This window comes from Arachis hypogaea, chromosome 5 (assembly GCF_003086295.3).
Source record: "Arachis hypogaea cultivar Tifrunner chromosome 5, arahy.Tifrunner.gnm2.J5K5, whole genome shotgun sequence".
NCBI classification, from domain to species: domain Eukaryota; kingdom Viridiplantae; phylum Streptophyta; class Magnoliopsida; order Fabales; family Fabaceae; genus Arachis; species Arachis hypogaea.
In genome coordinates this window covers 2,398,964-2,410,684 of record NC_092040.1, presented here as the reverse complement: position 1 = coordinate 2,410,684, position 11,721 = coordinate 2,398,964, and the positions used below count along the sequence as shown (strand labels likewise).

General features: G+C 32.5%; 2 protein-coding genes across 2 annotated transcripts; one reads left to right on the top strand and one right to left on the bottom strand.

Moving 5' to 3' along the window:
* On the top strand, positions 1-582 carry LOC112800143 (uncharacterized). The gene has a single exon (XM_025842243.2). It carries the CDS (start codon positions 1-3, stop codon positions 580-582), a length of 582 nt encoding a protein of 193 aa, XP_025698028.1.
* A 2,916-nt stretch (positions 583-3,498) lies between these two features.
* Positions 3,499-5,608, bottom strand: LOC112800142 (acyl-CoA-binding domain-containing protein 1). Its single transcript, XM_025842242.3, has 4 exons — positions 5,376-5,608; positions 4,408-4,525; positions 4,015-4,077; positions 3,499-3,817 (listed from the first exon to the last, which is right to left on the bottom strand). Exons 1-4 carry the CDS (start codon positions 5,385-5,387, stop codon positions 3,738-3,740), a joined length of 273 nt encoding a protein of 90 aa, XP_025698027.1. The 5' UTR covers positions 5,388-5,608; the 3' UTR covers positions 3,499-3,737.
* Between the last annotated feature and the right edge of the window lie 6,113 nt (positions 5,609-11,721).

The window sequence follows — 11,721 nt, the reverse complement described above, 5'->3', positions numbered from 1 at the left end:
ATGGATAACGATGGTGGTGGTGGCCAAGGTAATCCATTATCTAACAACATTGTTGTGTTACTTCTTGCAATGGGTTCAGCTGCTTTTGTTGTCTCAATTTACCATCTCATAGCAATTTGTTTTTGCAATAACCGGCAAAATTCAAATAATAATGAGCAAAATCTACATCAACAAGATGGTGGTGAACCAAGCACTTCTACTTCTGTGGCGCATTTGATTCCGTCGCATAAGTATCACAAGAAAAAGGTTAATGAGAACAGCGAGGCCGACGATCAAGGTGGCGGCAGTGGCGGTACTTGTGCCGTGTGTTTGGGAGATTTTGAAGAGGATGAGGAGTTGAAGACTTTGCCGGAGTGCATGCACTCTTTTCACGTGCCATGCATTGATATGTGGCTCTATTCTCATACAAGTTGTCCCGTTTGCCGCGCCACCGCCACGCCGTCGCCGGTGGGGCTCAACCATGGCCCTTTAAATGTTTTTGGTGATGATAGTGGTTATGGCTTGAATAATAATAATAATGCACGCCAAGGCATTGATATGGTGCAAATTGCTGTTGTCCAAAGTGGTTTTGTTCGAAGGTGAAGAAGGGGAATTAAATATGTAATATAAACAACTTATGTTGATGCGAGTGATTAATTTACTCGTTCACTTAAATAAGTCTTAAAGATTCAAATATCGCTTTTAAATACAAAAACCTATTAGCGACACTTAAATAAAATTTAAATTCACAGCAAATTAGTACTAAGTTTGTTAAATTGAGACTTGGACAACAAAAAATATATAGTACATTGTATTAGTTTGATTCACCTTTTTTCAAATGATTCATATTTTAACAATTTCTTGTGGTGTGATTGTATTTGTGTAATTATAATATAATATCATTTAAGAAATATACTTTTTTATTTCTAAAACCATACCATATCTTGTAGATAATTTTAAAATATTTAAAGTTGGTAGAAATTCAGGTGCAGTCATCTTTACGTGAAGTTGATAATTAAGAATCGTTAGATAAAAATTAACTAAATCAGTTAAATTATTTAACGATTTTTAACTATCAATTTCACGTGAAATTGACTATATATAAATTTTGAGCTTTAAAGTTTTAAACTATTGCTCGTTCAACAAGTACTCCTCATTAATTATTTGTCTCGATTTTTTTTTATAGGGTAGAAGTGGGGAAGATTTTTATTTTCTTAATATATGGAGTGGCACCCATGGCCCATGCATTCCATTAAATTGAAGGATGGGTTCATTACTTCATTATTACTATATGGGAGTGATATTTCCTATTTTACCTAAACATATATCACAAATTTCACACAATATAAGAAATGGCCTATTGCCCTCTTTATGATAAGGGAAGGCTAAAGGAAACAATTTCTTTTAAGGGAAAAAAAAACATAGAAATGAATATAGCAGTTATGATTTTTTTTTTTAAATGACGTTTATATATTTTTCTGTAGGACCTTCATCATTGTTGATAGTATTATGCATTATCATTAGTGTATTAACTATTAAATGGTATTAATGTGCGTATTAGTTCATCTTTTTTATAAATTAAACATGTATAAAAATAATAAAATTTAATTATTTTGTTGATTTTTAAAATTTTATCAAATTTATAATTATGTTATTATATTTTTTTTCTTTTAATTAGATTCTTACGTTACTTTAATTTTGTAATTAAGTCATTTTTATATAAAAAATGTTAAAATTAACATAATATTATTTTTAAAAAATATATAGTCAAATATCTAATTAGGTTTTTAATTGTGGTTACTTTTAATTTGCAAATAAATATTCCGTTAATTCTAATATATTTTATACTCGCAAAGACCTAATTACAGAATTAAAAGTAGCATAGAAACTTAATTAAAAAAATATAAGAATCTAATTAAAAATTTGATAAAATTATAGAAGCCAATAGAATAATTAAACCAAATAATAATATATATAAGATTAATCAAGATGGTAAATGTTTAAATTTTTAATTAAGAGATTTCTAGCTTGAGATCGAGTTTTTGAAATGGTAAAAATATTATTTTTATATATGTAACTAAGGAAATTTTAGAAAATGAAAATTATGTACCAAATCCTCCCATATCTTCTTATATAATAAATATTAGATAAAATATATTATCTGCAATTAAATCAGTCACTCGCATAAAATATATGTTAAAATATAAAATACACACTAAAAATGAATTAGGCACAATATTTATTTATACATAAATATATAGTGATTGATTTTTAAAATACATATAGCATTTTTTTTGGGTATAAATACATATGTTAAGATGAGAACATGAAAATAGTTGGCATACAAATGTCTTTATTAAAATATCGTTTATTATATATAAATTCATAAAAAATATACATTTTTCTCTATTTATTTATTTATTTTTGGACAGGGTTTTTCTCTATTTCTAAGGCTTGAATCCAATATTAAAAAAACCCGATTGGTGTATCTAGCAAGGTTAGGTGGAAATAATGTAAAGACCTTGATTGATCATAAAACATACCAATAAATGGAGCCCAATAGCGAGAAACATAATCCCAATCACAATTTATCACCAAACATGATACTCACATCTTACAATATTAATCTCATCTTTGGACAGGTTATAGAGGTGGTTGAATAATATGAAGTAATGTATGTCCTATACTTATATATCTAAAAATTAACGATATGTCCACATTCTTCTAATAAAAACGCACAAGCTATGGAAAGATTCTGTATACTGTTAAGAGAGAAGCTGAACTATGATTTAGATTTGGAAATTGAATGATAATTGGGTGAGAAAGGAGAGATGAACTTGGTCATGAATGAAGTTCAAGATAATAAACGTGCTATATATTAAGATGATAAGATGATACTTGAGGTGCAGAGGACCGGAAACAATAAGAAGGGGGGTGGTGGTGGTGAGAATGATGGGGTTGGGAAGGTATGGTTGAGGGTAATGGCAATGCAGTGAGAGGAGGTTTAGACATCGAGGAGGAGGAAGAAGAAGTAAGGGGAGTAAACGACGAAGAATTGAGTCAAAAGTTAAATTTCAGGCTTCATTTTAAATATTAATTCCAATATTTTAAGAAAAACATTGAAGAAAAAAAATTATTGACACTAAGCACAAATTGTGATGATAAAAACATAATTTTTTTAACGTAAACACAACTTGAAGAAAAATATTGAAAGAAAAAATCCATACATTTATTAACAATAAATATTAAAAAATTATGATTAAAACATTTTTTTAAAATTAAACACAATAATTTTTTGAACAAAAATATAAAAATTTTACATAAACTCAAATTTTCTAAAAGGTAATACACAACTTTTTGAAGAAAAAATAGAAGAAAAAAAATTTATTGACAATAAACACACATTTTTTAAGCCCAATAATCCGAGAAAGGTAAATGGCCGAGTTAAACAATCAAGCATTCTATGCATTCCATTCATATGATAGAGATCTAAAAATGAAAAACCCTAGATTAAGCAGCTTTAGTCCAAAGTTCAAATCGTCTTAATTCTAATAATAGATAGATGTTTCAATTGTAGCGATATAGATAACCCAACTCAACCCAACATATCTAATTCATCAAACATTAATAAGATGATACATGCTAGAGAAGGGAATTCTAGATCAAACACTGCCATTGTTTATTTCCAAAACACTTAAATAACAACTTTCTAGCACAGAATCAGAAAGCAAGACATCAAGGTGATGATGACAATGTTATCAAGCAGGGAGGCCAGCTTCTTCCAACAGCTGTTTCACCTTGGTGATGTAGTCATTCATTGCTTCCTCCTTGGATTTCCCTGCCAAAAGATTAAACATATAAATTGACCTTAAAGGAAGAAAAATGTCTTGTGTACTTATTTTGCCTTGTATGCCAAGATGACACATACTAGATATCCAACGGCAGAGGTAGAGGAGTGTGCGCGTATGTGTCGACTTGGTATACAAGAAAGCGCATCTCTTTGAAAGGAAGCTTATAAGAGAAGAGGATTTTTACCTTCAACAGCCTTCCATGCATCCCACTTAGCTCTGTCCCTCATGTTGAACACTCCAGGACGGCCTGTACACATCATATAATCAAATAAGAGAAGAAAAAAGAAAATCAAACCATAGTGGAAAGCATGACAGAGATACAAAAAGTAATGTGAACAAATTGTGTGATTTTTTCATTTTTCATATATTATATATATTTTCGATCTCATGAGGTAGAAGTTGTTTCCTCTCATCAGTCAAAGAAGATACACAAATAACACAGCTTACCCGAATAAGATGAATGATAATGAAATTTATTCAAGAATTTGATGGAAGCATGAAATAGAAGTAAAATCTAAAAGTGCAGAGACTAAAATGTTGATGTCAATATCAAAATGTTAGGAATAAGTGCACTCACTGGTGTTGACAGGTCCAACAGTGGCCTGCTTGTACAATCCATAAAGGATAAGCTTGTTCTCATTTGATGTGCTCTCTGGCAAAGTCTTTGCTTTCTCAGCATACTTCTCAAAATCCTCCTACATCACAACAACAATGCCTCTCTAAAGAATGAGATTCTCGGAAGTTCCAATCTAATCTTATTTCCAAAAGTTCATGGTATTGTGAAGAGTACATTTTTAATGAAATAGTAAGAATTGTTCTTTTTATGATGACAATATGGATAAAATAAAAAACAAATAAAATAATTCAAAAATGCTATTTGTACACCAAAATCAGTCACCAATATATTTGTGTATAAATACATGTGTGATTTAATTTATTTTCAATGTGTATTTACATTCCAGCGTGTATTTTACTTTGGTGGCTACTCGTAGCATAACTCAACAATTATATGTAATGCACATTTTCCAAAAAATTTTAGTTATAACTTGCCAAAGAAATTCTCATAACCAAATAATAATAAACATAGAAGCATAAAACTACTCCGAAATAAGATTCCGATGCAAACCAAACTAAACTTCTAAAAGAACAATCCTCAATATTTCCAGAAGTTTGATTTCACTGTGGCTAAAACAAGGAACTTCAGATCAAGGGATTCCTACCACAAATCATTAGTCCTGAAGCTAAAAAACAGAGCTTATGATGAATTTCCACAGAAACTACCAAACACTATCATGCTGAGACTACACAAAAGGACTGTTATTCAAAAACATCAGAATAAAATTTTCCACAAACTTCAGGTAAAATCTCAACAAAAATACACATCAATCCAAAACGAGTCGTTTTTCATCGTCCCTGCAACGATTTAAACAATGACATGGATCCGAAAAAAAGAGAAATTCAATGATCCGAAACGAAATTAATCAATTGGATGCAGTGAGTTCAATTAGAAAGAAGATAGGGTTGAAAAAAGGAAAGAAGAAAGACCTGCAAACCCATGATGATGAATGCGCTGAGATATGAGATTGACCCCGATCTGTTTGTGTTCGTAGTTATGTTGAGAAGCGTTACGTTCGAAGCGTAGCGTTATATAGATTCTCAGAGTATGGGCCTCTTCTCTCTACTCTCTACTCTGTAATTGACACGTCATTTTTATTTTTATTTTTTTTTATCCATGGCTAGTCACGTGCGTCTGCGTAACGCAACTATATTGGTCCCCACACCACAACACCCACCAGATTCGTTATAATAATAAAAGAAAAAGAAAAAGTTTAATTTTAAACTATTATTGTAAATTTTATACTATTATTCAATTATATTGATTTTTTAAATGGCTATTTATAAAATGATTGTAAAAAAGAAATTGGATACATGGATAAAATTTATTTAGATTATTAATATATCAGTCACCAAAAAAAATTATTAATATATCAAAATAAATTTTAAATTAAAATGTCATAAATAATTAATATATACTAAGCACATAAAATTATTCTTAAAAGCTAATCAATCAATTTATTTAAATTATTATTTAAATATTAGAGATAAAAATTGAAAATAAAATATATTTTTTATTTTTAAAATTTATAAAAAATTAAAAATATTTTTAATTTTTGACTTGAATCAATTGTATTCATAATAGCTAATTTTTTAAGTTTAGGATTAATTCAGTAATAATATTTTATGAGAAGTATTAGGGAGTTAGTAGGATTTGTAAGTTGTAGCTATTAATTAGTATTTTTAATGGTATAAAATTATATCTAATAGTACGTGATTATTCACTTTTTGTTTAATAGTTAAATATCGTTCAAATTTTAATAAAAATGTTGGTTTTAAAACTTTCTCATACTTAATATTAGAAGCCAATAACATAATTATGTATCTAATTTATTTGTATTAAAAATTATCTTTGCAAAATTATTAGTAAATTGATTCTAAACCTTTTTAAAAATTAGTTGTTAAAAATATATTTGATACAAATAAGATATTATTTTGACAAAATTAAAATAAAATAAAATTTAAAAATATTTTTAAAGTTTTTGATAAATTTTAAAAATAAAAAATATATTTTATTCTTATTATAATAATAATAATAATAATAATAATAATAATAATAATAATATCTAGTAACGTTTCTCTTCGAATTTTTTTTTTTTTTTTTTTTGGAGGAACTTCCATAGTTCCATTCATCCAATTATATTACCTAAATCGCCTGTCACTTAGGCAGCTAGGCCCGCCTGTAAGGTTATATATAAATGTTGACACACGGGGTGAAATTGAAATGTTGACACTAGGTTTCACTATTTTCTTAAAAAATATGACTGTCAACGAAGAAAAAGGAAAATTCTATGGTTTCAAGTGAGAAGTAAAAAGGTAGATTCCCCTGTTTAGAATTTATAAATAAATTTAAATTTAAATATTGATATTAATTTTTTGATAATAAATATTTTTTTATAAATAAATATATTATAATTTTTTGACATAAAATTTATTAAGATTTAAATTTTATCAATTTAGATTCGATTTTAGTGTGATTTAAAACGGAAAAGTTCTGCATACAAGCCATTAGGGCTTGTATGCTTTACAAGTTTATTAAACAATAAAATCAAAATACGCGCTGCTCCACGTACGTTGATTACACGCGCTATATAACATCCCGCGTATATCTAACTTCCAAATTTAAAATATTTGTTTCCTTCTTCGTTTTCGTTATTTTGAGATTTGGTTGTTCTTCTTCTCGCGCGTCTTCCCTCATTCTTCTCCATCGATCTTTTCCTCTCCTTTTCTCACTGGTATGTTCTTCGTTTACGTTACCTTTTTCTCTCTCTGCAACTTGAGTTTCGTTTTCTCTTTTGATTTGTTGTTTTCTGAAATCAAAGTTTGAACTCGTTTTGAAGATAATGGATCATTCAAGCTCAGATTGTCTGCTGAATCCAGGCGAAGTGGATTATGAATTTGAATCTAACAAAGTTCCTGAGGTTTGATTTACAGTAATTTGTATAGCATTGTGTAGTTTAAAAATTGCTGAACATTGATTAATTACCTGAAATTTATAGCAGACGCTCGGGTGTAGATCAATTCTTCTTTGGGTGTATTTTAGCTAGAAGTGTGGGTGTATATACACTTTACTGGTTTTTTGTTATTTTTAATTGAGTTGTTGTTGTTCAGGTGTATTATATCAGACATGATTGGGTGTGTTTTTAGTTTTTGACATGGTGTATTCTGCAGCCTGTGTATTGATAGTTTATGGCTTTAAAGGTCATTCTGTAGTTGAGTTGTTGTGGTTCGGGTGTATCATATTAGACATGATTGGGTGTATTTGAATCATATCTATGGGTGTATTCACAGTTCTGACACGGTGTATTGTGCAGCCTCTCTCGGTTGTTGATGACGAGCTTGTTCCGAAGGTCGGAATGACCTTTACCACCCTTGAAGATGCTGGAAAATTTTACAGGAACTACGCCAAGGCTGCAGGTTTCTCTACAAGAGTTCGGTGCACAAATAGGAAGGGAAACGAGATTAAGAATCAACTGATTACATGTAGCAGAGAGAGAAAATGAAAATCTAAAATATCTCCAACCGAGAAGACCAATCCGACAGCCGGTTTAAACTGTCCTGCAAGAATTTATATACACACATTGAAGGATGTCGGTGCTTGGATCATTTCAAAGGTTGTGCTGGATCATTCACACCCCTGCTGTCCAAGCAAAGCAGAGATGCTCAAACAGCACAGGGAACTAAGCATGTCCATTCGTCGTACGATAGAGAATAACGATGAGGCCGGTATCAGACCAAGCAAAACCTACCAATCATTTGTTGCGGCTGCCGGGGGTCACCGCGAGTTAAATTTTATCGAAAAGGACGTGAGGAATTACATTACCAGGGAAGTGCGGAATGTTTCCGAACAAGAAGATGCAAAGGAATTCGGGAAATATTTCTTAAGAATGAAAGAGAAGAATCCGAATTTCTTTTTTGAGCTCGAACTCGAGGAGGATCAATCGATTAAGCTGGCTTTTTGGGCCGATGCAAGAAGCAGAGCCGCCTTTGAATATTTCGGAGACGTCATTTCATTCGACACCACCTACAATACAAACAGGTAACAAACTGTCCCTGTTTATGATGCTAAATTAATTTATTTTTACGAATCCGCGGCAGAGGTGTATATTGGCTGTTTCATTGGGTGTATTAGAAGCATTTGTTGGGGTGTACCTAATGATTTTGCATTCTGGACCATGGTAATTTGTTTCAGGTATAATTTGGTCTGTGGTTCTTTTGTCGGGGTGAATCACCACGGTCAGTCAACACTTCTCGGATGCTCTTTGATGAAGAACGAAGAAATTGAATCATTCAAATGGTTATTTCAATGCTGGCTTCGTTGCATGGGAGGAAACGCTCCGAAAGGGTTTCTCACCGATCAGTGCGCATCAATGAAAAGGGCTTTAGAGGCCTGTATGCCAACAACAGTTCACCGCTGGTGTATTTGGCACATCATGAAGAAAATTCCAAGCAAATTAAACGGGTACAAGGGACATGCCGATATCGAACAAGAAATGAGCCATGTTGTTTGGAACTCTCATAGCAAAGACTCAGTCGATAGGAATTGGAACGATTTTCTGCTGAATTTTGGTCTTGCGAACAACAAGTGGCTTTCAGGTAATGTGTTTTTAAAATCTACAGCAGAGGTGTAAATTGTACGATCTCTCGGGTGTATTTTACAGTCTGTGTTTGGGTGTATTATGCAGATCTGTACGAAGACCGTCACATATGGGTTCCTATCTATCTGGATCACCACTTCTGGGCAGGGATGAGAAGCACACAAAGGAGCGAGAGCATGCATTCATTTTTTAACAAGTACATCACCTGGAACAGCTCGCTTATTCAGTTTGTTAAACAGTACGATAATTGCCTCGGAAGCAGGGAGCAAGCAGAGAGAGAATCAGATGCTGTAGATTTTCATACGGTCATACCGTGTGCAACCAAATCCTCCATTGAAGCTCAGTTTCAAGATGCGTACACTCACGCAAAGTTTAGGGAAGTCCAAGCGCAATTCAGAGGAAAGGCGACTTGCATCACCAGATTAAAGAATTCCGCTCTAGGCTATTCAGTATACGAAGTCGGAGAACAAGTTTCCAGCTTAATATTCAACAAGTTCGCGGTTACCTACGACTCAGTTGCAGCCGAGGTAAAATGCCAATGTTTATTATTCGAGTCGAGAGGGATACTGTGCCGTCATGCACTAAGCGTGTTAAGCTTTGAACAAGTAAGCCAAGTGTCCCCTAGATATATACTGGAACGATGGAGCAAGAAGGTAAAGAGGCGACACACACACATCAAGAGCAGCCACGACGAGCCACTAATGGAGCCAAGAAGCAAGAGGTTCGACCAATTGGGTTTTCGTTCGCAAAATATTTGCGAATTTGCCTCCGAATCGGAGGAGCTGACTGCAATTCTGCACCGTGCGTACGATAACGTCATGGCCAAGATGGAAGCATTAAAAGGCAAAAGGAAGGGGACATCTTCTTTATCCCACGAAGACACCAACTTGGAATCCGTTAACGAGCTTCAAAGCCCGCCAAGGATTCGAACAAGAGGACATCCAAAAAACAGGCTAGGTTCAAAGCTGGAGAAACAGATTGCAAATGCCACAAAGAAGAAGAAGACGAAAGTTTTAAGCGAGGTAAATGTAATGTTCTTTAAATTTGTGGCGATTGAGTTTATTTTTCTCGTTAATAGTTTAGCTAATGTGTGAGTGTTATATTTAGATAAACCTGTTTGATGCTGCATCAGCGGCGCATTCAAATTGCAGCCAATATCAAGGACACGTTATAAATTATCAGTTCAGGGTACCAGCAGCAGGGGATAACTCTTTGGGTGTATAGTTATATAGAATATGGGTGTAAAAGCACTGTTCTTTTTGGGTGTATTTTTATAATTCACAATTAATATATAGGCACATATATAGATACATATAGAACAAAAGCTGTAAAAATTCACAGGTTATGGGCGTATATTTCATTTGATGTTTTTCTTCATATTTTAGTACATGTAATTCATTCATTTTGAATACAGCACAGACAGTTGGGTGTATATTTTATTCAATCTTGGGTGTATTATTAGACTTGCGTTGGGTGTAACAGTTATATAGATACATATAGAACAAAAGCTGTAAAAATTCGTAGGTTATGGGCGTATATTTCATTTGATGTTTTTCTTCATATTTTAGTACATGTAATTCATACATTTTGAATACAGCACAGACAGTTGGGTGTATATTTTATTCAATCTCGGGTGTATTATTAGACTTGCGTTGGGTGTAACAGTTTATAATTTACGTTTATATATGCCTTGATTTTTTGCTTCATATTTTACCACCTGTAATACAGCTTTTGAATACATCACAGGCAGTTTACCAGCACAGATAGTTTAACTAAGGGAAAAAATATACATGGAATAGAAGTTGTTGATAAATGGCAAATATTTACATCATTTGTTCAATTTACAAACTACCCAGCAGTTGGATTACCCAGTTTTTATATCAGCAGAATTAATCTGACAAAACGGACTCAATAATACAGAGGATGGCTTCGACAGCCTTACAGCACTACTCTCTCTAATTGCCCGATCTCTCTGTTTATTCATCTCACTGAATAGTATCCGGGAAGCATACTCCACTCTATAGTGGTCCACCTCCTCCTACAATTAAAAAGTATGTTATGTTTAAACAGAAATATTAATTCAGTAAAGTAATACAGAGTTATATTACCTGTGGCCAATTATCCCATTCATACTTCCCCTTTTTAATGTTTTCCGCCTCAATTAACTCAAGCCACTTCATTACGTAGATAGCGCAGTCATAGCTGAAACTGAAAAAAATAAATTACAAATCTCATTTAGGAAAGTTTAATGTTCAGAGTCACAAATTTATACCTTGTTTTTTGGCCTGATATTTTAACATATGATGCTTTAATTTCCTTCTCCTTCTCGCCTTTCTCCAGAGGTTTCCCGCCGGCATATGTTATCAATCTTGAAAATACATATCCCTTAAATACCAAAACAAATCAGTAATACACCCGAATGAATGGACAAGATACACCCAACTGAATATGGAATATACACCCAACACAACCTTCGAAATAGACCTATCTATTAAAGTAAAGAAGACAGAGGCAACTTACAGTGAATTTATTAATGTCCTTTCTCTCATCACTTGGAGCTTTTTTGTGTAGCGGGTCAAGTATTTGACATTTCCGCTTTGTTGTATTTATCAGCCATAACCACCAATGTCCTGAGTGGCAAACAGGAGCAAAAATCTGAAGGATTGCCACATTTCAAC

Bases quoted from the DNA above. Each gene is read 5' to 3' on its own strand.
- LOC112800143 (XM_025842243.2), top strand. From the start codon at position 1: ATGGATAACGATGGTGGTGGTGGCCAAGGTAATCCATTATCTAACAAC.
- LOC112800142 (XM_025842242.3), bottom strand. The intron at 4,078-4,407 runs GTGAGTGCACTT...TGATGTGTACAG, and splicing joins TGTTGGACCTGTCAACACCA to GCCGTCCTGGAGTGTTCAAC. The intron at 3,818-4,014 runs GTAAAAATCCTC...ATCTTTTGGCAG, and splicing joins TGCATGGAAGGCTGTTGAAG to GGAAATCCAAGGAGGAAGCA.